Source organism: Puntigrus tetrazona, unplaced genomic scaffold (assembly GCF_018831695.1).
Source record: "Puntigrus tetrazona isolate hp1 unplaced genomic scaffold, ASM1883169v1 S000000181, whole genome shotgun sequence".
In the NCBI taxonomy this organism is placed as follows: domain Eukaryota; kingdom Metazoa; phylum Chordata; class Actinopteri; order Cypriniformes; family Cyprinidae; genus Puntigrus; species Puntigrus tetrazona.
This window is the reverse complement of record NW_025047852.1, coordinates 174,726-198,470: the sequence shown is the minus strand read 5'-3', so window position 1 is coordinate 198,470 and position 23,745 is coordinate 174,726. Positions and strand designations below refer to the sequence as shown.

Sequence of the window (23,745 nt, the reverse complement as noted above, 5' to 3'; positions counted from 1 at the left end):
GGACTGGACTGGACTGGACTGGACTGGACTGGACTGGACTGGACTGGACTGGACTGGACTGGACTGGACTGGACTGGACTGGACTGGACTGGACACAAATACAGCATCCACACACCACAACGGTCAGACACAAGACTGCAAACAAAGGGAGCTTAAGTAGGGGAACAGTTAAGGAGCTAATGAGCCACAGGTGAGAAGGCAGCTAAAGTGATTAATCAGATGACAATGGGGCGGGGAAACACAAGCACATGGCAGACTGTTTGACAAACAAAAACAAACTGATCAGACTGAAGTCATGACACTTCCACTTTGTTAGCTGGTAGACTAGAGCTTTTACACTCTGTCTCAGAGCACACATAAAAGGTATTCAGTTCATCCGCAAGTGAAGAGTCGGCTCTCACCAAATTAGAGGTCTGGCATCCAAAAGTGCTGATCGTCCGTAATCCAAAGAAAGAAAAGTCTATACGGAGTGACCAGGACGGCATCAGAAAATTATGACTCAGTGACGTGAACACAGACCAACTCTTGAAAGAAGTCAAAAGTAAGCAGTCAATATTCAGATGAAATCAGTTCAAATAGTGTCTGTGATAACAAGTCAACAATGTTGGCAAATATCAAGCGTTCCCAAACTAAGCGTGCCAAAAGTGACAGCAGCAAGAAACCAAACTACCATAAATTCTGGACTATAAGCCGCTACTTTTCATAGGTTTTGAACCATGCGGCTCATACAAAGGTGCGGCTATTCTGCAGATTTTTCCCACCGCTAGGGGCGCTCTAACCGGAATTAGAATCAAAACTAAGACAAAATAAATGCAAAGAAGCATACGCTAGTTCAAGAAGAATACGCTAGTTCCTCTTTAGCAGATATAAGTCGGTAGAAGCGGATAGAAGGACGACAAATGACCAATCCTGTCAAACTCTATCTTTTCAAATCCTCACCCCTTCATCATGGAACCCACACGAAGAAGTTCGTATGATGCAAGTTTTAAGTTGAAGGCCATCGATCTCGATATACAAGAAGGAAATGAGTCTATGGTGAGACGCTGGAGGAGGCAGCGGGAAGAGCGTTTTAATCAGCAAAGTTGCTGCCGTGTTAAAATACAGGTTAGGAAAGGATCTATTTAGGTACATACATGTACATTTACAACTCAAAACCGTTCTGTTCCTGTAGTAAATATATAATCTAAAAACATGCATATCTGTGGCTTGCAAAACTTTTTTAAATAGAGCGGATGCGCTTTATATGCAGGTGTGCTTTATAGTCCAGAATTTATGGTAATTTATTTATGTAATATAATGTAAATGGACTCAAGTAGTGAGCTGTTGACCTGAATCATGAAAGATGACCTGCACAGGTCTGGAGCAGTGTGTCACGTCTGATCATTTTGAACATGTTAATTGTTCATAAATTTATAGTTAAAACATGTTAAAACATGTTACCAAATAACAAGATTCTTGATTAAATTTAAAGGTTTTACCTGGATTTAAGTCAATTAATGAATGTGGTAAAAACTGTTAATTATTTGATGAGTTCAGATAAAGCAAGCTTTAACTTCAGTTTATTAAAGGGTCTGAACTAATGTCACTGTTAACTGAAAACATGCAGCAGAATCAAGAGGAAGTGTCCTTCACAGCATCTTCAATCTAATCTGGGTTCAGAGATGATCACGGCGGTCAAACACACATCTCTGAACATCAACACTGAGATCACTCTGAAACACTGCTATAATTAATACTCTGTTTTAAGTTATGAAAGTGTAGAACTGCTGTCAATCATCTCCACTCTGAAATAGATGGAAAACATGATGGAAAGACTTTATAAATACAGAGTTTGATTTCATAATCTGCACTGCAGCGTGACGATCAGACAGAAATTTCCTGAATATGATGTTAATTCAACACTCGTCCATCATGCAGTGATATAGAGTTAGTCAGAAGCAGATCGTGTCAGGAACAAACACTCAGTGTGTAGATCAGAGGAAGTGAACGAACACAGGAAGAGCTGAAAGTATTTAAAGAAAGAGTTGAAGAGGAAGACTGACAGAAAGAGAAGATGTCTTATAAGTGTGATCTGTGTCTGCTGGGACTCATCTTTCTCTCTTCACTTCTCACAGGTAAAGACATCTTCTGTTTATTATTCTTTATGTTCTCATTTATTAATAAATAATATAATGATGAGTCAGATGTTGTGTTTCAGGTATCAGTGAAGTAGATGATCATGTGTTCATCAGTTCTGGTGAAAATGTCAGTCTGTCCTGTAATAATGCTCTTCATGACTGTACATCAACTACATGGATCTATAATAACAGATATTCAGCAGCAGTTGAACTGATCACTTTAGGGATAAAGAAGAAAGACACAGAGAGACATGAGAGACTGAGTCTGGGGTCTGACTGCTCTCTGAACATCAAGAACATCACAGAAGAAGATTATGGACTTTACATCTGCAGACAATATGTGAATAAACAACAACATGGAGCTGATGCTTGTGTTTATCTGCATGTTCTTCAGAGTAAGTTTATGATTACCGTAAATTCTGGACTATAAAGCACACCTGCATACAAGCCGCATCCGCTCTATTTAAAAAAGTTTTGCAAGCCACAGATATGTATGTTTTTAGATTATATATTTACTACAGGAACAGAACGGTTTTGAGTTGTAAATGTACATGTATGTACCTAAATAGATCCTTTCCTAACCTGTATTTTAACACGGCAGCAACTTTGCTGATTAAAACGCTCTTCCCGCTGCCTCCTCCAGCGTCTCACCATAGACTCATTTCCTTCTTGTATATCGAGATCGATGGCCTTCAACTTAAAACTTGCATCATACAAACTTCTTCGTGTGGGTTCCATGATGAAGGGGTGAGGATTTGAAAAGATAGAGTTTGACAGGATTGGTCATTTGTCGTCCTTCTATCTGCTTCTACCGACTTATATCTGCTAAAGAGGAACTAGCGTATTCTTCTTGAACTAGCGTATTCTTCTTTGCATTTATTTTGTCTTAGTTTTGATTCTAATTCCGGTTAGAGCGCCCCTAGCGGTGGAAAAAATCTGCAGAATAGCCGCACCTTTGTATGAGCCGCATGATTCAAAACCTATGAAAAAAGTAGCGGCTTATAGTCCAGAATTTAAAAGTAACAAATTCTTTGTTTATTCTCCTATAATTACTGAAGAGTGTGTGATGTGTGTGTCATTTTGTCTTTCAGTGTCTTCATCATCTTCATCATCCTCACAGACTGAGATCAGTGCAGACTCTGTGACTCTCTTCTGTCAGCTGTATTTATATTCATATACTAGAGACTCTTGTGATTGGATCACTTCTGAGAGAATTGAGGTGTTCTGGGTGAATCAGGCTGGTGTTAAACTGAAGAGATCAGACTCCAGAGATCAGATATTATTCTCATCAAATCAGTGTATCATCAGTCTGAATACAACACTCCTGAATGAAGATCTCAACAGAGAGTGGAGATGTGAAGTTACTCACAGAGATCAAGTCAAGACCTCAGTCACATACACTGTCAGGAGATCAGGTGAGAAAACAAGCTCATGATATTAGTAACACTGAGGAATATTAATATTGAAATATTATGTGTCCTTCAAGTCAGACAAAGTTGTGACTGTGCCTCGGATGCAATCCATTGAATCTTTACAGAAGTGTGTCTTAAAGGACCCATAATTAAGCGCTCAGCTCAGCATTATCTCAGTGTGTCATGGGTCTCTGTGGGAGAGATGTTTTCAGATCATCATGAGGTTACACTATCATTGGCTCTCCATGACGTGTCTCTGTGTTGTTTGTAGAGGTATAAAGGTCTGGTCTCACAGACTTGGGTTAAGATTGTTTGAAGGATGACCTGCTAACATCTCTAACCACAAAAGCTTCTCTCAGTCTGACAGAAGAGAAACTCAAAGACCTGCTGAAAACCTGTGAACCACAGTCGAGTTTAACAGAACAGAAAGTGCTGCTGTAACTAATGAGGGACTTTAACTTTATAAGTGTAACATATATGTAATATAATGATCAGAGTTTATATATGATTGTCATATTCTACTGTCTGATTCATCTTTACAGCTCGAGCTGAAACAACGACAGCAGAAACTTCACGAGGTACAAAACAAACCTTCACTGTCATGAGTTTTACTGCATCCCTCTTGTTCTTCTTATTTAACAGATGCATGTCATCACCTGATTTAAGAGTAGTTTTAATCAAATAAAGGGATGGAAATTATGTTAAATTATGAATTCTTGAGCAAAGAAAGATGTTAGTTCAGTTTAGTCTGTCATTATGTGTTTTAGATTATTATTATTTTTTTGTTCTTTTTCTTATGTAGTTATGACAGAAGGGCTGAACTGTAAAAGCCATTAGAAGATAAATCATAAATCATCTTTAAAAAACAAAACAATGACATTTAGATTGACTCAGATAGACTATTCTGATTTGTGGAATGTGTTACAGTGTATTTCTGGCATTTCTTGAGTCGTGAAGAAAGTTAAGAGCTCCACAGAAAAGGTTTCTACAGATGATGAATGTTCATCTTTTATAGCTCCAGATTCAGTGACACAGATTCCAGTCAGCAGCTCAAACTCTGAGAAGAAATCAGGAGAAACTCCAGCCCCGACTTCTACACAAGACTCTTCAAACTCTGAGAAGAAATCAGGAGAAACTCCAGCAGGTTCATCAAACTCTCACTAACAGCAGTCTCTAACAGACAGGTTTATGTAGCCGATATGAATTCTTTATGAGCAATAAACAAAGACATCAGATAAGATGAATGTTATTACTTCAATGCTTTATATATATATATATATATATATGTGTGTGTGTGTGTGTGTGTGTGTGTGTGTGTTAGTGTTTCAGCTCTATTTCTATTATAAACTGCTAACAGATTTTATTCTGGACTACAGAAGTTTGCAGAAGATGTCCTAGTGATCTGTTCATGCATTACTTTATGATTTTATTTCTATTCTATTTTAAGTTATAACATCAACAGAAACAGCATCAGTTTCAGACACTGCAGCAAGATCTCTGCATCAAGGTGTGTTTCTACAGGATCCTCATCAACCCCCAGAGATCTTCTTCATGATAAATGAGGATAGTTTTGCTCTTAACTGTGTCATTCATCATTTTAACTGTAGATTGTGATTTATCTATATTTTGATAATCAGAGTAATGCTGATTATTGTATTGTCTGTCTCTCAGGGATTGTGATTGGGATTATTATCAGCGCTTCACTCGCTCTTCTTCTTCCCGCTCTGATTCTTTGGCTGATTTGTAAAAAAAGGGCAGGTGAGTTTTTAGACTTTCTCATACTCCGTTACAAAGAGTCCAGAACATCTGCCCTAGCATTTATAGATATTTAATAGAAATGTATTTATTCTGCTGCACTAGAAATCTTCTGGACTCTTTCAGAAATCAATTGGTTTGTGTTTGATCTTAACTGTTCTCATGCCGTTATGTTTCAGGTGTCAGAAAAATGACTGAAGACTCTGTCGTGAGTTTTGTAGATTGATCTATGAGTTATTCATAATCATAAGCTCATGTTTACTCATCCTGCTCCTCCTGAACAATGTGGTGCATTTGTTGTCTCTTCACTGGTGTTTAGGAGCAGACAGATGATGTGACTTATACTGAAGTTACTGTGTACAATAAACACAGAGCCAAGAAGAAGAAGGTGAGCAAACACTTCCTCAACACACTCTGTGTCAGTTTTATTATCTGTAGTTCTTCAGTTCAGACATCATTCTGTAATAATTGTGTTAAAACACTGACTGTGATGTTGATTCAGGTTCGCTGTGATGATAAAGTGACTTACGCTTCCATCGGAGAAGTTCAGGAAAACTGCAATGAGCTTTAAGCATCGGTGAACAAGAGCCATCTCAAATCAGACAAATAATTATTCATAAAACACATATTATATAATTGACTAAATACTTTCAGTGTCTTTTACATCTTTTTAGTCATTCAAGTCAGTTTGTATCTCATGTTTTTTTTTTTTTGTATAGTAGCATATGTCTGCATATGTCTTTATTATTAATTCAGTGTTTTGTGTTTGTAGTATGTATTATTAGTCAATTATAACATTGTTTTATAAACATGTATGTATGGTGAAGTACATTTTCTAGCATGTCAAGATAAATCTTTTCATTACTGATCTGTGGGTTTCTCTGAGTATCAGTTGATTTAATAAACGTTAGTTGAGTGGACTGATGGAGTTTAGTAATAACTGCTTCAGTTTGTTCCATGTTTAGAATTGTAGTGCCCAGGTATAGAAACCGAATAATCAAATGTTAAATAGCATTGCATAATCTTTACTGTAAAAAATAAATAGATTCATTCTTGTTTAAAGTGATTCAGTTTGGAGTAACATTAGGACACATAGAGCAGCTTGTAAATAAGACGCAGCCATTTTAAGAGGTAATTCACCCAATATAATGATACACAAATAATTTCTCTCTCAATTGTACTGTTTACTTTCACTTAAGACATAACACAGTTTTTTACTTGCAAAGAATTGTATAAAAGCAAAAGTCAATCACACAAAAAACAAACCTTACTTATTCTGACAAATATTACCGGTTACCGGTTTACTTGTTATTCAGCTTGCTATGCAGCTTTTTGAGTAGCCTAACTAAAGAATCAAATTATTTTTTAAACATGTTTTAAAAATATATAAAAGTATATATAAATAAAAGTTTAAATCTACCACAAGAAAACCACAAGAAATAGTTTCACATAAAAAGAAGATATAAAGGTGCACTGTGCTTTTGTCATCTGTTTATTAATGGAAATTAAAACCTAACTAATCCCCGGACACCACTGCTGCGTGTGTGTGTGTCTGTGTGTGTGTCTGTTGGGTAAAATGCATAGTATAATTTTGGAGTATGTTCACAAGTCACATCACTTTTAATGTTTTCAGAGTGCTGATCTCGCTGTTGATGTTTGGAAACATGTTATTGCTGGCCGTGGGAGCTCAGTTTATTTGACCGCAGACCGTAGACACTATGCAAAGTCAGGGAAGATGAGGAGCAGATCCTGCTGATAGAACACTACTGGCCCACACGGACCTGGTTCCCAGAACTCATGCTCCTCATGACAGCCCCTCCTTGGCCGATTCCAATAAGGAAGGAACTGACTTGGCACCCGTGTCCAGACCTCTGGAAACTCCATGCCTGGTCCCAAATATGGAAAAAGCAGAACATGGAGGTTCCAAGCGTCCTACCACAAGGGGTAATCGACACCAACTCTTTGGCAAGGGCGCCATCCAAAAAAACCATGCCTATGCCTTGAAGTGGAGCCTGTTCGTCAATTGGTGTTCTTCTCGGGGAGAAGACCCCCGAAATTGGGTTGGAGTGAAGGCTGTCTCCACCCATAATTTCTAATGTGGCTGTGATCGCTGCAAATCACAACCCCATAGATGAGAAGTCTGTGGGTAAGCATGACCTGGTCATCAGGTTCCTGAGGGGGCCTGGAGAATAAATCCCCCACAGCCCCCACGGTACCCTTTTGGGACCTGTCTGTAGTGCTGAGAGTGCTGCAGCAGGCTCCATTTGAGCCTTTGCCTGAAATTCTTATTAATGAAGACTCTGCTCCTGCTCACATTGGCCTCCATCAAGAGGGTAGAGGACCTGTAGGCTTTTTTGGTCAATGAATTCTGCTTAGAGTTTGGGCACACGGATTCCCATGTAACACTGAGGCCATGGTCTGGCTACGTGCCCAAGGTTCCCACCATTCCATTCAGGTGGTGAACCTTCAAGCGCTGCCCCTGGAGAAGGCAGACCCAGCCCTAGCTTTGCTCTGTCCCATCCGAGCACTAAGATGCTACACTGACTGGACACTAAGCTTCACGACTTCAGACCAGCTCAACAGAGCACACTGAACAAGAAGTTTTGCATCGTCCTGGGCGCTGGCTCGTGGCGCCTCGCTGGCACATATCTGTAGAGCTGCAGGCTGGGCGACCCCTAACTTGTTCGCTAGATTCTATAGCCTTGGTGTGGAACCAGTATCCTCCTGTGTTCTCACCTCAAACAGGTAGAAGCACTGAGAGGCCCGGTTACAGGTCGGCTTGTTAAACTGCTCCAGAGTGTCCATACAGCAGACCCTGTCGAGCTCCTTCATTCCTCCGGCAGCCAGATGACAGATCCTTTTCCTATCTAGCACCTAAACTCTTAAATCTAGATTAAAGACACATCTTTTTTAACCTAGCCTACACATAACACTAATAAACTTTTATTATTCAAATCCGTTAAAGGATTTTTAGGCTGCATGAATTAGATCAGCTGGAACCGGGAACACTACTCCTAAAACACGATGTACTTGTGACATCGTAAAAAGAATGGCATCTACGCTAATATTAGTCCTGTTTCTTTCTCAATCTGTTTCACAGTTTGTATCCAGACTAGATGGTGGATCAGCACCCAGAGATTATGTTCATCAGAGACCAGAACACCTAGATGAGCCCGTGGACAGATCACTAGATTCTGATGCACACACACACACACACACACACACACACACACACACACACACACACACACACACACACACACACACACACACACACACACACACACACACACACACTAAGTCATTTACACTACCTGACACAGCTGAGTTTAAAATTGAACTGGAAGTTAAGTGCTGGGCGTCCGGTCAGAGGAGAACTGGCCCCAAATGAGTCTGGTTTCTCCCAAGGTTTGTTTTTTCCTCCATTCTGTATGAATGAGGTTTTGGTTCCTCTGACTTGCTTTGTTGGGGACACTTAACTTCTAGCGATTACCGTCAAATTGATTACAGAGACAGTCTCTGCATTTAATAACAAATTGTTCAATCTCGTCATTATACATCCCTATCATTGTATTCTTCTGCTTTATACTGTTCAGTTCTTTAATATAACTTGTGTTGTTAAAAGCGCTATACAAAAAAATGATTGATTGATTGATTGATTGATTGATTGATTGAATCCATGTGAACCGGATAGAGGGCTGGGAGCCATGTGAAGTATCCAAAGAGGACTTTATGTGTGTATTTCCATGGCATAGACTCAGAGACTCCAGATTTACTTTAATATAATACTTTAATATTAATATTGTCTCTTATCTGTGCGTCAAATCTCATTTTCCTGTGGGTTTTTCTGTCATAGACTCAATAGAGGACGAGGAAGAAGAACACTAAAGGATATAATATAAATCTGTGATTGGCTCCTAATAATAACCCTTGCTTTACTTTAGTGTGATTTTGAAGCAAAAGGAACTGCATGAATATTTTGAACTATATCCTTGGTTTGTTCTGGTTAGTGAAGCCACCCATTGAGGAGATGAACTGTATCTCAACAGCTGCATTCATCTTTCCCTCTATCCTGACTCTTCCAGTTCCTTCTTCAGCAAGTGCTTTGTAAGGCTCTCGTAACGCCTGGCCACTCAAGGACATTCAGGCCTGATTGGTGGATTGCTGCCAGAGTTGTCTTCAAAGTTTCTCCTGAAGACGCTGGAGCTCAGACAGAGTGACCATTGGGTTGTGATCAAGCCACTAAGGCCCATTGATATTTTGGCGGTGTGCTGGGTCATTGTCCTGCTGGAAGATGAACCGTCCCCGCCTTGTGCCTCTGAGTCTGAGGTCAAGAGCACGCTGAAGCAGGTTTTCATTCAGGGTGTCTCTGTACATTGCTGCATTCATCTTTCCCTCTATCCTGACTAGTCTTCCAGTTCCTGCTGCTGAAAAACATCCCCACAGCATGATGCTGCCACCACCATGCTTCACTGTAGGGATGGTATTAGCCTGGTGATGAGCGGTGCCTGGTTTTCTCCAAACGTAACGCCTGGCATTCACTCCAAAGAGTTCAATTTTAGTCTCATCAGAGCAGAGAATTTTGTTTCTTATGGGCTCCTTCAGATGAATTTAATTCTGTTTTTGGCAAATTCCAAATGGGCTGCTATGTGCCCTTTACTAAGGAGTGGCTTCCGTCTGGCCACTCTACCATACAGGCCTGATTGGTGGATTGCTGCACAGATGGTTGTCCTTCTGTAAGGTTCTCCTCTCTCCACAGAAAAACGCTGGAGCTCAGACAGAGTGACCATTGGGTTATTGATCACCTCCCTGACTAAGGCCCTTCTCCCCCGATCACTCAGCTTAGATGGCCGACCAGCTCTAGGAAGAGTCCTGGTGGTTCCAAATATCTTCTACTTACGGATAGAGGCCACTGTGCTCATTGGAACTTTCAGAGCAGCAGAAATTTTTCTGTAACCGAATTCCCCAGCCTTGTGCCCTCGAGACAATCCTGTCTCGGAGGTCTACAGACAATTCCTTTGTCTTCATGCTTGGTTTGTGCTTTGACATGCACTGTCAACCCTGGGACCTTATATAGACAGGTGTATGCCTTTACAAATCATGTCCAATCAACTGAATTTACCACAGTTGACTGCCCAATTGACGACCAGGGCTTTTTTAACGCTGCAAGAATTTCTCTTGGCCGGGGGCCAACAGCAGATGTACAGTACCAGATGCTCCTCTCCTCCTGGATTCAGGATAGAGCTCTGACTCCTCTGTTGAAAGCATCCATTTGCAACAGGAAGGTCTGTCCGGTCTGTCAGTAAGGCGGCGGAGAAATTGGGGATAAAACAGTGATAATAATCTGCCAACCCCAAGAAAGCTCGTACCTGGATCTTGGTCAGGGGCACTGGAACCTCCCAGATCACCTCTACCCTCTTTTCCTGGGTACGACTCGGGTACTTTGCTTTGGTACAGTGCACCCTCCACAAAATCTCCAGATATTCTTCCCATGCCTCGGAATGGATTACAGCGTTGTCCAGATAGGCGGCCCCGTACGCCTGATGGGGCTGCAAGATGATGTCCATCATCTGCTGAAACGTCGCTGGTGCCCCATGGAGGCTGAAGGGTATGGTCTTATATTCCCAGTAGCCACTAGGGGTATAGAACGCAGGTTTCAGGTTTCGCTGATTCTGAAAGAGGTACCTGCCAATACCAGGTCCAGGGTGGAAATTTAACGAGCTCTCCCCAGCTGATTCAGCAGTTTGTCCACCCAAGGCATGGGGTAGTCGTCGAATTCTGACACTTCATTCAGGCATCGGAAGTCATTGCAGAAGCAGAGGGTGCCATCCGGTTTTGGGACCATCACAATCGGGCTGGACCATGGGCTGTGAGATGGTTTGCTTACCCCCAACTTCAGCATTTGTCGGACTTTGTCCTCAATAACTTGCCGATGAGCCTCAGGAACGTGGTAGGGCCATTGCCAGACAATCCTGGGGCCATCTGGATATCATGCCAGGAGGCCGCAGGGCTGCCGGTCAAATAGGAGCTTGAAAGGGGTGAAGCCAGTTGAGGCCTGGATTCCGAAGAGTACGTAGGGCAGCATCAGATCCCAGTCTCTTCTTTCTTCTGCAACTACTCACTGCAGCATTTGCTTGAGGGGTTGAACTGCTCCACAAGTCCATCAGTTTGGGGAAGGTATACTGTGGTTCTCAACTGCTTCACCCGCAGCAGCCAGCAGAGGTCAGCCATTGGCTGAGACATGAAGGGGGTACCCTGATTGGTCAGGATCTCGGCTGAGATGCCGACTCAGCTAAACAGAAGGAACAGTTCCCTCACGATGGCTTTCGCAGTAGCTTTTCTTAGGGGACTTGCCTCTGGATGGCGGGTGGCATACTCAACTATCACCAGCACATGTGCAGGCAGACTTTGACAACGGGCCCACAACGTCCATCCCGATGCTCTCGAAGGGCACCTCGATGATAGGAAGCAGGATGAGCAAGCTGGGAGCTAGACGCTAGTTCAGCAGCTTGGGCATGGGCTGGAATGCGAGGGTTAGATTCCGAGTCATGGAATAATTGAGCAGCAGAGATGGATGATAGGCCTAGGTGAGCCAGAATCTCTCTCCAGACCTCAGAGTCGTTTCAGACATCTACAGGTACCACTCAATGCAGAGCTTGTTGAGCTGCAGCTTTACAGAGGGCGGTAAGCTCCTGCTCAGCCTCGCCATGTCGAGTAGCCAGGTGTTCCTCAATTTGTTTTTGGCGGATGCTTCTTCCATGTTGAAGGGAGGAGCGCTTCACCCAGCCGTGTATTAGTTATTTATTTCTTCATTCGTTTATTTTTTTAATCATTGTAACAATGTTTTCAAAAACTTTCTCACTGCTCTGTGAGTATACATAAAAAAAGTATTGGCTGAGTATGATTTTAGTTGAAAATGAAGTCATGTCAAAGCCTCCTGAATGTGTAAGAATTCTCACGCTTCAGTCTAAACTGTGTTCAGAGTTTCTTTAGTAATTTCTGCGGTCAAATAAACTGAGCTCTAACAGCCAACAATAACATGTTTCTAAACATCAGCAGTGAGATCAGTGCTCTGAAAATAATAAAGTGATGAGACGTGTGAACATTCTCAGAATTTATACTCTGCATTTAACCCAACACATACACACACACACACACACACACACACACACACACACACACAGAGTTGGGAATGAAATGTTTCTGTTAAAGAAAAGATTACAAAGCACAGTACACATTTATATCTTTTTTTCTTGCAATTATTTTGTAGTAATGTTGAACTGTAATAAAAAATATATATATTTTTCAACTGTAATCACTGTGTTCTCAATAATATTTAAGGCTACTCAAAAAGAGTGATATTAACTGCATAGCAAGGTGTATCACATGTAAACAGGCACTGTGTATTTGTCAGAAAAAGAAAACTGTTTTTTGAAAATTGTTTGTGTATCATTATATTGGGTGAATTATCTCTTAAAGTGACCTCCAAGCTGTTACTCCAAGCTGAATTGCTTTTAACAAGAATTAATCTATTATACATTTTATATAGTAATGATTATGCAATGCTATTTAACATATGTTTGATTATTTGGTTTCTATACTCGGCACTACAAACGTAAAAACAAATGTAAACATTAATTTCCATCTGTTGTATTTATACAGTTTCAAACTGAGATCACAGGAACAAACTGAAGCAGTTATTACTAAACTCCATCAGTCCACTCAACTAACGTTTATTAAATCAACTGATACTCAGAGAAACCCACAGATCCAGTAATAAAAAGATTTATCTTGACATGCTAGAAAATGTATTTCACCATACATACATGTTTATAAAACTGTTTTATAATTGACAAATAAAACATACTACAAACACAAAACACTGAATTAATAATAAAGACATATGATATAAACTGACTTGAATGACTAAAAAGATGTAAAAGACACTGAAAGTATTTAGTCAATTATATAATATGTGTTTTATGAATAATTATTTGTCTGATTTGAGATGGCTCTTGTTCACCGATGCTTAAAGCTCATTGCAGTTTTCCTGAACTTCTCCGATGGAAGCGTAAGTCACTTTATCATCACAGCGAACCTGAATCAACATCACAGTCAGTGTTTTAACACAATTATTACAGAATGATGTCTGAACTGAAGAACTACAGACAATAAAACTGACACAGAGTGTGTTGAGGAAGTGTTTGCTCACCTTCTTCTTCTTGGCTCTGTGTTTATTGTACACAGTAACTTCAGTATAAGTCACATCATCTGTCTGCTCCTAAACTCCAGTGAAGAGGCAACAAATGCACCACATTGTTCAGAAGGAGCAGGATGAGTAAACATGAGCTTATGATTATAAATAACTCATAGATCAATCTACAAAACTCACGACAGAGTCTTCAGTCATTTTTCTGACACCTGAAACATAACGGCATGAGAACAGTTAAGATCAAACACAAACCAATTGATTTCTGAAAGAGTCCAGAAGATTTCTAGTGCAGCAGAATAAATACATTTCTATTAAATATCTATAAATGCTAGGGCAGATGTTCTGGACTCTTTGTAACGGAGTATGAGAAAGTCTAAAAACTCACCTCCCCTTTTTTTACAAATCAGCCAAAGAATCAGAGCGGGAAGAAGAAGAGCGAGTGAAGCGCTGATAATAATCCCAATCACAATCCCTGAGAGACAGACAATACAATAATCAGCATTACTCTGATTATCAAAATATAGATAAATCACAATCTACAGTTAAAATGATGAATGACACAGTTAAGAGCAAAACTATCCTCATTTATCATGAAGAAGATCTCTGGGGGTTGATGAGGATCCTGTAGAAACACACCTTGATGCAGAGATCTTGCTGCAGTGTCTGAAACTGGTGCTGTTTCTGTTGATGTTATAACTTAAAATAGAATAGAAATAAAATCATAAAGTAATGCATGAACAGATCACTAAGAAATATTCTGCAAACTTCTGTAATACAGAATAAAATCCGTTAGCAGTTTATAATAGAAATGGAGCTAAAACACTACACACACACACACACACACATATATATATATATATATAAAGCATTGAAGTAATAACATTCATCTTATCTGATGTCTTTGTTTATTGCTCATAAAGAATTCATATCGGCTACATAAACCTGTCTGTTAGAGACTGCTGTTAGTGAGAGTTTGATGAACCTGCTGGAGTTTCTCCTGATTTCTTCTCAGAGTTTGAAGAGTCTTGTGTAGAAGTCGGGGCTGGAGTTTCTCCTGATTTCTTCTCAGAGTTTGAGCTGCTGACTGGAATCTGTGTCACTGAATCTGGAGCTATAAAAGATGAACGTTCATCATCTGTAGAAACCTTTTCTGTGGAGCTGTTAACTTTCTTCACGACTCAAGAAATGCCAGAAATACACTGTAACATATTTAACAAATCAGAATAGTCTATCTGAGTCAATCTAAATGTCATTGTTTTGTTTTTTAAAGATGATTTATGATTTATCTTCTAATGGCTTTTACAGTTCAGCCCTTCTGTCATAACTACATAAGAAAAAGAACAAAAAAAATAATAATAATCTAAAACACATAATGACAGACTAAACTGAACTAACATCTTTCTTTGCTCAAGAATTCATAATTTAACATAATTTCCATCCCTTTATTTGATTAAAACTACTCTTAAATCAGGTGATGACATGCATCTGTTAAATAAGAAGAACAAGAGGGATGCAGTAAAACTCATGACAGTGAAGGTTTGTTTTGTACCTCGTGAAGTTTCTGCTGTCGTTGTTTCAGCTCGAGCTGTAAAGATGAATCAGACAGTAGAATATGACAATCATATATAAACTCTGATCATTATATTACACATATGTTACACTTATAAAGTTAAAGTCCCTCATTAGTTACAGCAGCACTTTCTGTTCTGTTAAACTCGACTGTGGTTCACAGGTTTTCAGCAGGTCTTTGAGTTTCTCTTCTGTCAGACTGAGAGAAGCTTTTGTGGTTAGAGATGTTAGCAGGTCATCCTTCAAACAATCTTAACCCAAGTCTCTGAGACCAGACCTTTATACCTCTACAAACAACACAGAGACACATCATGGAGAGCCAATGATAGTGTAACCTCATGATGATCTGAAAACATCTCTCCCACAGAGACCCATGACACACTGAGATAATGCTGAGCTGAGCGCTTAATTATGGGTCCTTTGAGACACTTCTGTAAAGATTCAATGGATTTCATCTGAGGCACAGTCACAACTTTGTCTGACTTAAGTACACATAATATTTCAATATTAATATTCCTCAGTGTTACTAATATCATGAGCTTGTTTTCTCACCTGATCTCCTGACAGTGTATGTGACTGAGGTCTTGACTTGATCTCTGTGAGTAACTTCACATCTCCACTCTCTGTTGAGATCTTCATTCAGGAGTGTTGTATTCAGACTGATGATACACTGATTTGATGAGAATAATATCTGATCTCTGGAGTCTGATCTCTTCAGTTTAACACCAGCCTGATTCACCCAGAACACCTCAATTCTCTCAGATCTGATCCAATCATCACAAGAGACTCTAGTATATGAATACAGCTGACAGAAGAGAGTCACAGAGTCTCCACTGATATCAGTCTGTGAGGATGATGAAGATGATGAAGAAACTAAAACACAAAATGACACACACATCACACACTCTTCAGTAATTATAGGAGAATAAACAAAGAATTTGTTACTTTTAAATTAATTATATAATCATAAACTTACTCTGAAGAACATGCAGATAAACAAGAGCATCAGCTCCATGTTGTTGTTCATTCACATATTGTCTGCAGCTGTAAAGTCCATAATCATCTTCTGTGATGTTCTTGATGTTCAGAGAGCAGTCAGACCCCAGACTCAGTCTCTCATGTTTCTTTGTGTCTTTCTTCTTTATCCCTAAACCGATCAGTTCAACTGCTGCTGAATGTCTGTTATAATAGTTCCATGTAGTTGATCTACAGTCATGAAGAGCATTATTACAGGACAGACGGACATTTTCTCCAGAACTGATGAACACATGATCATCCACTCCACTGATACCTGAAACACAACATCGGACTCATCATTATATTATATATTAATTAATGAGAACATAAAGAATAAGAAACAGAAGATGTCTTTACCTGTGAGAAGTGAAGAGAGAAAGATGAGTCCCAGCAGACACAGATCACACTTATCAGACATCTTCTCTTTCTGACCGTCTTCCTCTTCAACTCTTTCTTTAAATACTTTCAGCTCTTCCTGTGTTCGTTCACTTCCTCTGATCTACACACTGAGTGTTTGTTCCTGACACGATCTGCTTCTGACTAACTCTATATCACTGCATGATGGACGAGTGTTGAATTAACATCATATTCAGGAAATTTCTGTCTGATCGTCACACTGCAGTGCAGATTATAAAATCAAACTTTGTATTTATAAAGTCCTTCCATCATGTTTTCCATCTATTTCAGAGTGGAGATGATTGACAGCAGTTCTACACTTTCATAACTTAAAACAGAGTATTAATTATAGCAGTGTTTCAGAGTGATCTCAGTGTTGATGTTCAGAGATGTGTGTTTGACCGCCGTGATCATCTCTGAACCCAGATTAGACTGAAGATGCTGTGAAGGACACTTCCTCTTGATTCTGCTGCATGTTTTCAGTTAACAGTGACATTAGTTCAGACCCTTTAATAAACTGAAGTTAAACCTTTATCTGAACTCATCAAATAATTAACAGTTTTTACCACATTCATTGATTGATTTAAATCCAGGTAAAACCTTTACATTTAATCAAGAATCTTGTTATTTGGTAACATGTTTTAACATGTTTTAACTATAAATTTATGAACAATTAACATGTTCAAAATGATCAGACGTGACACACTGCTCCAGACCTGTGCAGGTCATCTTTCATGATTCAGGTCAACAGCTCACTACTTGAGTCCATTTACATTATATGACATGAATAAATTAATAAAGCTCCTGAGACATGAGAGGTTTCTGGAGCTACTTCTTTATAATGTATTGTATAAATGTATATATGTTTTCTGATTTAAAGATAAAGATGATGTCACTGCTGTTGTTTTCCGCAGTAGAGCTGAGATCATCCCTGAAACCAGATTAAACTCAAGATGCTGTGAATTCTCACACATTCAGTTTCTTGGTACTCTTCTTCTTCAAGTGAACTGTTGCATGCAGCTTTTTTCAGTTAACTAGTTGCTCTTCTCAATCCGTTATCTCCCGAGCTCTTGAATCAGTCGATGGTGAACACGAGATCAGTCCCTGGTAAGTTCACTGGCTCAATGCATGCTGGGACAGATATCACTCCAAGTCCAGTGAGGTGATTACTTGCAGCATCAACGAACAACATAGTAGAACGTCATCACTAGAATTATAAAATAAACACACAGGACCAATCTAATTTTCATATTACTTTTTATTCTTTAAACACATCGTTATGTTGATTTATTAAAAAACTGTCCCTCTTTTCGAATCTTCTACCGTGTGTCGTTATATTTATCACATTCTCTTGTGGTTTATGTTTCACGCTTCAGAAATGTGACATCATTTCTGGTAAGGAAGCATGATGAGAGCCGATGCTCTATAGTTTTTGCAATGCATTGTGGGATTTTTCAGGAAGCAAACGTTCCAGTGCACATCACGGTTGAGACGGTCTTTAAAATGGCCGACTCCCTGATCAGTGACCGTACGACTGAACAAGATTGAGACGCAGCCCGTGACATAATTTGAGCATCTTTACCAGAATGAGTCTAGTGTCCACCAAAACGTTTTCCCTCACTTTTTCAGTTGTCAGTTGAAGAATGATCTTAAGAACGTTCCGTAAAACAAAACGCTGCACTCGTCCGTCATCACTGTCACTTTCTAGACAACCAACCAATCACAGTGGAGGAGGGGTGGGACTACCGCCTGTAGTACAGCTGAAACAAGTTAATATAGCTTATCTCTTACTAGATCAAACTGCTGAAGTATTTTAAACAGAACACTAAAGAAACAAACAAACAAAAAAAACGGTGGTGGACATGCAGCCTAATTTTGTTCATCATGATGTCACTGTGGGCGGAGTCAATGCGGTTTTACTCACTGATTGGCAGAAAGACTGAGTGACAGCGTCAGAAATCAAAAATGTATTTACATCATTGTTTCTGTAATAAAGATTTATGGTTATTAAATATGCTTTTGTTCAGAGCTGGGTGAATTACTTGCGTATTTAAGTTCACATTTAATAATCTGTTACTGATTTCAAATTACACAAGAAAATATGATCAGTATACATTTTAGGTAATATATAATTAGATTACGTTTAGATTACTTTTGCCCTAATCACTTTGATTCTTAAAAAGGATACCAGAAAGATGTAAAAATACAAGTAAGAAAATATATTAAATGCATTGTAATGAACAACATTAAGTATATTAAATATTACATTAAATCAAGGTGTTTGTGAAGGAACTGCAGGGGGTTTGTGAGTTTAACAAAAAGCTAACAAATTAATTAAATGATAAATCCAGTGGTCTGATGCAGTGTAGAACCTCACCAAGGAACGTCCTCAAAACTATAAGACTTTCTGAATATGTTTAAGCAAAAATATATTTTAGAAAGGAAAATTTCAAAGATGAAAAAGGAAAATGAGAGCGAATCAATAGATGATTAATAATTTATTTCTATAGTGTGAATCCTTTGTAATCACGCAATTATAACAAAAAGTAACTGTAGTCTGATTACAAATATTTTAAAATGTAACTTACTCTAATTACAAGTATGTGACGAGGACACGGAGGCTGTGTTTGAAACCATTTGCAGAAGTTTATTTAGGGCTGAGACAACAATCATAAACATGAAGGCAGGCAGAAGGTCAGAAGGTCATCAATCCAATCCAGCAAACAACACAGAAGGGAAAATCCAAAGGTCTTAAAACAGGTAAAAAGGCAATAATCAAACACAAGATCAGCAAGAGGGGAAGACAGAGAACTCTCTGTAAGGCAGGTAATACTGGGAATACTTGGAAAGCCTCTGGTTATAAAGGCCTCTAAACAGGAAATGAAGGCAGAAGAAGCAGAGGGTAAGCCCAGCTAGTACTCGGGTGAGGGCTAGGTGTTACAAAGTACTTATTTTTTTTAATCTGATCATGTAATCCAGGTTATATGTAATCAGATGCTATTCAGCTCTGCTTTTCTTGTATTTAATATTCTAGATTTTCTATACAGTTTGGAGCGCTAGTAAAGATCTTTCTAAACTGCATGCAAGTAACTGAGGACTGACACGAGGATACATGAGAAGAGTATTTCATTCTTATCTCGTATTCATCACTATTTCCTCTCGGTGCTGTGATTTCTTCTTCTCTGGAAAATAATTAAAAACATATCATTTCCTGAGCTCTCGTGTTAACAGATTGTTCCAGATCAATGTGAATCATCTCAAACCTCACCAGTTCTTCTCATACAGATGATCTGAAGAAGAATCACAGTAGGAGCAACAAACACTGCAAACTCTACAATAATCACAATCACTGCAGAGAAGATGATAGATGATAGACACAATTACATCACAATTCTTCACAAAGCACTGCAGACTGTTTCAGTATTAATGAACTATCGTACCTCTGACAATACAGACACATATTCACCATACTACGATGATGTACAAACTCACCTCGATGCAGAGATCTTGATTCAGTGTCTGAAACTGGTGCTGTTTCTGAACTGAATGTTACAACTGAAACAAAATGTAAATAGAAAAATAATTCGTCAGTGAACACATGACATCATTTCTTTCACAAACTGTTATCTGCTATCAGTTTATATCAGTGATGCGCTGAGAACTGTTCACTAAGACTTTTAATAAACAATTATTTTCTACATTTAAGATTTAACCCTGAATTTTATTATTGTCATACAATGAAAGAATATGTTTACATTAGATTTTAGATGTGAGGAATGCTCTGTACCTGACTTTGTACACCACTGGAATATTATTGAAATGAAGTTTGTTCCCTTCTCATCTGTACGCTGTATTTTAGGATGTTGAGTGTTACAGTTATGGTGCAATTATACTAACAGTTCTATATTTATGAATCAGAAAGAGTGTAAAAATACTGTCCATATGGATATGCCAAAGCTTCACTGACAGATCTAACTGAAGAACTACTTTCTGTAGATGACTTCTGTTAAACCTGTCTGTTAGAGACTGCTGTTAGTGAGAGTTTGATGAACCTGCTGGAGTTTCTCCTGATTTCTTCTCAGAGTTTGAGCTGCTGACTGGAATCTGTGTCACTGAATCTGGAGCTATAAAAGATGAACGTTCATCATCTGTAGAAACCTTTTCTGTGGAGCTGTTAACTTTCTTTAAGACTTAAGAAAGGCCAGAAATACACTGTAACATATTCAACATCTTGTGTTATCTTGTGTTATCTTCTAATGGCTTGTATGCCCTTCTGTCAAAACTACACATTATTTTGAAAACAGCCATCATACGTGAAGAAAGCAGGATCTACAGGATGAAATAATCTTTGTATAAAGAGTGGCAATCAATAAATTGACTCATGAAGCTCAGAGATAATATGCAGTGAAAAACTAAAACTGTTAATCAATGCATCAGTACAATTATGAAAACTGCACAAAAAACATAAACTCCTTAAAAGCCCAAAATAACTGAACTAACATCTTTCTTTGCTCAAGAATTCATAATTTAAAAGCTAATTTCAATCCCTTTATTTGATTAAAATTACTCTTAAATCAGGTGATGACATGCATCTGTTAAATAAGAAGAACAAGAGGGATGCAGTAAAACTCAAGACAGTGAAGGTTTGTTTTGTACCTCGTGAAGTTTCTGCTGTCGTTGTTTCAGCTCGAGCTGTAAAGATGAATCAGACAGTAGAATATGACAATCATATATAAACTCTGATCATTATATTACACATATGTTACACTTATAAAGTTAAAGCCCCTCATTAGTTACAGCAGCACTTTCTGTTCTGTTAAACTCGACTGTGGTTCACAGGTTTTCAGCAGGTCTTTGAGTTTCTCTTCTGTCAGACTGAGAGAAGCTTTTGTGGTTAGAGATGTTAGCAGGTCATCCTTCAAACAATCTTAACCCAAGTCTTTGAGACCAGACCTTTATACCTCTACAAACAACACAGAGACACGTCATGGAGAGCCAATGATAGTGTAACCTCATGATGATCTGAAAACATCTCTCCCACAGAGACCCATGACACACTGAGATAATGCTGAGCTGAGCGCTTAATTATGGGTCCTTTAAGACACACTTCTGTAAAGATTCAATGGATTTCATCTGAGGTGCATCTGAGTCTTTGTCTGACTTGAAGGACACATAATATTTCAATATTAATATTCCTCAGTGTTACTAATATCATGAGCTTGTTTTCTCACCTGATCTCCTGACAGTGTATGTGACTGAGGTCTTGACTTGATCTCTGTGAGTAACTTCACATCTCCACTCTCTGTTGAGATCTTCATTCAGGAGTGTTGTAGTCAGTCTGATGATACACTGATTTGATGAGAATAATATCTGATCTCTGGAGTCTGATCTCTTCAGTTTAACACCAGCCTGATTCACCCAGAACACCTCAATTCTCTCAGAACTGATCCAATCACAAGAGTCTCTAGTATATGAATATAAATACAGCTGACAGAAGAGAGTCACAGAGTCTGCACTGATCTCAGTCTGTGAGGATGATGAAGATGATGAAGACACTGAAAGACAAAATGACACACACATCACACACTCTTCAGTAATTATAGGAGAATAAACAAAGAATTTGTTACTTTTAAAGTAATTATATAATCATAAACTTACTCTGAAGAACATGCAGATAAACACAAGCATCAGCTCCATGTTGTTGTCCATTCACATATTGTCTGCAGGTGTAAAGTCCAGAATCTTCTTCTGTGATGTTCTTGATGTTCAGAGAGCAGTCAGACCCCAGACTCAGTCTCTCATGTCTCTCTGTGTCTTTCTTCTTTATTCCTCCAGCAATCAGTTCAACTGATGCTGAATGTCTGTTATTATATATCCATACAGTTGATGTACAGTCATGAAGAGCATTATTACAGGACAGACTGACATTTTCTCCAGAACTGATGAACACATGATCATCTACTTCACTGATACCTGAAACACAACATCTGACTCATCATTATATTATATATTAATAAATGAGAACATAAAGAATAAGAAACAGAAGATGTCTTTACCTGTGAGAAGTGAAGAGAGAAAGATGAGTCCCAGCAGACACAGATCACACTTATCAGACATCTTCTCTTTCTGTCAGTCTTCCTCTTCAACTCTTTCTTTAAATACTCTCAGCTCTTCCTGTGTTCGTTCACTTCCTCTGATCTCTGAGTGTTTAAACCTATATCACTTCCACGACAAAACATGTAAGAAGACTGTTTTCGTTACAATTGATCCACTTTGTATAAAATAAGTACTTAAATGAAAATAGACATTTCTCAAATCGTCTTCTTTTTATGTTCCACATTTTACATTAAGACATCACAGCCAAAACGTTTTTGTTTAATTGTTGAATAAAGTAAAACCTATTTTTGTAGAGGTGCTTTTTGTAATGTGTGTGTGTGTGTGTGTGTGTGTGTGTGTGTGTGTGTGTGTGTGTGTATATATATATATATATATATATATATATATATATATATATATATATATATATATATATATATATATATACTGTGACGAGTCGGCTGCCCCTTCCCTTTATTATCATCATCACTCCGTCCTTCACCAGGCTCCCGACGGGAGTGGGCGTGTCTAAGAGGAGGGGCATGGTATTAAATACGGAGACCGGTCTCTTCTCCCGTGAATGCACGCTGGTGTCCTCGTGGGTCCAGGAAGGGAGCGTGAAGGGACTCGCCCCGCCGCCAGAGAAGCGCGCTGTCGGACTCCGTAGTCCTGGCTAAGACTGCACCCGTGTACCGCTGACGGGCCAGGATGCCGAGCTGTTTATCCCTTCTGACTGCCGACCGGAGGAAGAAGCGAAGAAGAAGAAGCCGCCGCGCCTCGCGCCCCGGACCAGAGAGGGGAGCGCGTGCTGCCGCCAGACTCCGCCCCTTACTTGGACCCTTCCCCCTGGAGCACTGCCTGACCTGGCCACTCTTTCCCCTGGACACTTTATTATTTTGTATATTTTTGTTCATAAAAAGTCTTTCCGAGGCCTGACGCCACGCCCACTGTGTCTGTCGTTGGCTCCTCCCACCACTACATATATATATATGATGTGTGTGTTTTCTCATTTAACAACTATGTGAACTATGTACCTTAAAGATGAAGTCACTGCTGTATCTTGGAGACGTGTTTGACCAGTAGAGCTGAGATCATCTCTCAAGATGCTGTGAATTCTCACGCATTCAGTTCCCTGCTCATCTTCTTCTTCGGCTGCATGCAGCTTTTCTCA

The 23,745-nt window shown here is 39.1% G+C and overlaps 3 protein-coding genes across 4 annotated transcripts; 1 reads left to right on the top strand and 2 right to left on the bottom strand.

Moving 5' to 3' along the window:
• The first annotated feature begins 917 nt into the window (after positions 1-917).
• Positions 918-5,991, top strand: LOC122333124. The gene is given in 10 exon segments (XM_043230630.1): positions 918-2,114; positions 2,198-2,512; positions 3,209-3,532; positions 4,072-4,107; positions 4,545-4,673; positions 4,977-5,140; positions 5,143-5,287; positions 5,464-5,492; positions 5,604-5,672; positions 5,787-5,991. Coding segments are annotated over 10 exon segments (1,341 nt in total). The 5' UTR covers positions 918-2,053; the 3' UTR covers positions 5,856-5,991.
• Positions 5,992-13,009: 7,018 nt separating this feature from the next.
• On the bottom strand, positions 13,010-16,674 carry LOC122333122. The gene is made up of 10 exons (XM_043230629.1): positions 16,440-16,674; positions 16,042-16,356; positions 15,618-15,938; positions 15,046-15,081; positions 14,479-14,607; positions 14,133-14,192; positions 13,882-13,968; positions 13,677-13,705; positions 13,497-13,565; positions 13,010-13,382 (listed from the first exon to the last, which is right to left on the bottom strand). The coding sequence occupies exons 1-10, from the start codon at positions 16,498-16,500 to the stop codon at positions 13,314-13,316; spliced, it is 1,176 nt and encodes a 391-aa protein (XP_043086564.1). The 5' UTR covers positions 16,501-16,674; the 3' UTR covers positions 13,010-13,313.
• A 2,436-nt stretch (positions 16,675-19,110) lies between these two features.
• LOC122333121 lies at positions 19,111-22,890 on the bottom strand. 2 transcript variants are annotated; one of them, XM_043230627.1, is made up of 8 exons: positions 22,535-22,890; positions 22,137-22,451; positions 21,710-22,033; positions 21,135-21,170; positions 20,531-20,602; positions 19,971-20,033; positions 19,747-19,827; positions 19,111-19,660 (listed from the first exon to the last, which is right to left on the bottom strand). In XM_043230627.1, the coding sequence occupies exons 1-8, from the start codon at positions 22,593-22,595 to the stop codon at positions 19,611-19,613; spliced, it is 1,002 nt and encodes a 333-aa protein (XP_043086562.1). In that variant the 5' UTR covers positions 22,596-22,890; the 3' UTR covers positions 19,111-19,610. The 2 variants fall into 2 exon arrangements, with proteins under 2 accessions (XP_043086562.1, XP_043086563.1); XM_043230628.1 differs by lacking the exon at positions 20,531-20,602.
• Between the last annotated feature and the right edge of the window lie 855 nt (positions 22,891-23,745).

What these genes read in the sequence shown, in the direction of transcription:
- LOC122333122 (XM_043230629.1), bottom strand. Translation starts at nt 16,500, where the DNA reads ATGTCTGATAAGTGTGATCTGTGTCTGCTGGGACTCATCTTTCTCTCT. An exon ending in TTATCTGCATGTTCTTCAGA is followed by an intron (nt 15,939 to 16,041) that starts GTAAGTTTATGA and finishes TTTGTGTTTTAG; the next exon opens with TTTCTTCATCATCTTCATCA. An exon ending in GACAGCAGAAACTTCACGAG is followed by an intron (nt 14,608 to 15,045) that starts GTACAAAACAAA and finishes CATCTTTTATAG; the next exon opens with CTCCAGATTCAGTGACACAG.
- LOC122333121 (XM_043230627.1), bottom strand. Translation starts at nt 22,595, where the DNA reads ATGTCTGATAAGTGTGATCTGTGTCTGCTGGGACTCATCTTTCTCTCT. An exon ending in ATCAGGAGAAACTCCAGCAG is followed by an intron (nt 20,034 to 20,530) that starts GTTCATCAAACT and finishes ATTTTGTTTCAG; the next exon opens with TTGTAACATTCAGTTCAGAA. An exon ending in CATCTGTATGAGAAGAACTG is followed by an intron (nt 19,661 to 19,746) that starts GTGAGGTTTGAG and finishes ATTATTTTCCAG; the next exon opens with AGAAGAAGAAATCACAGCAC.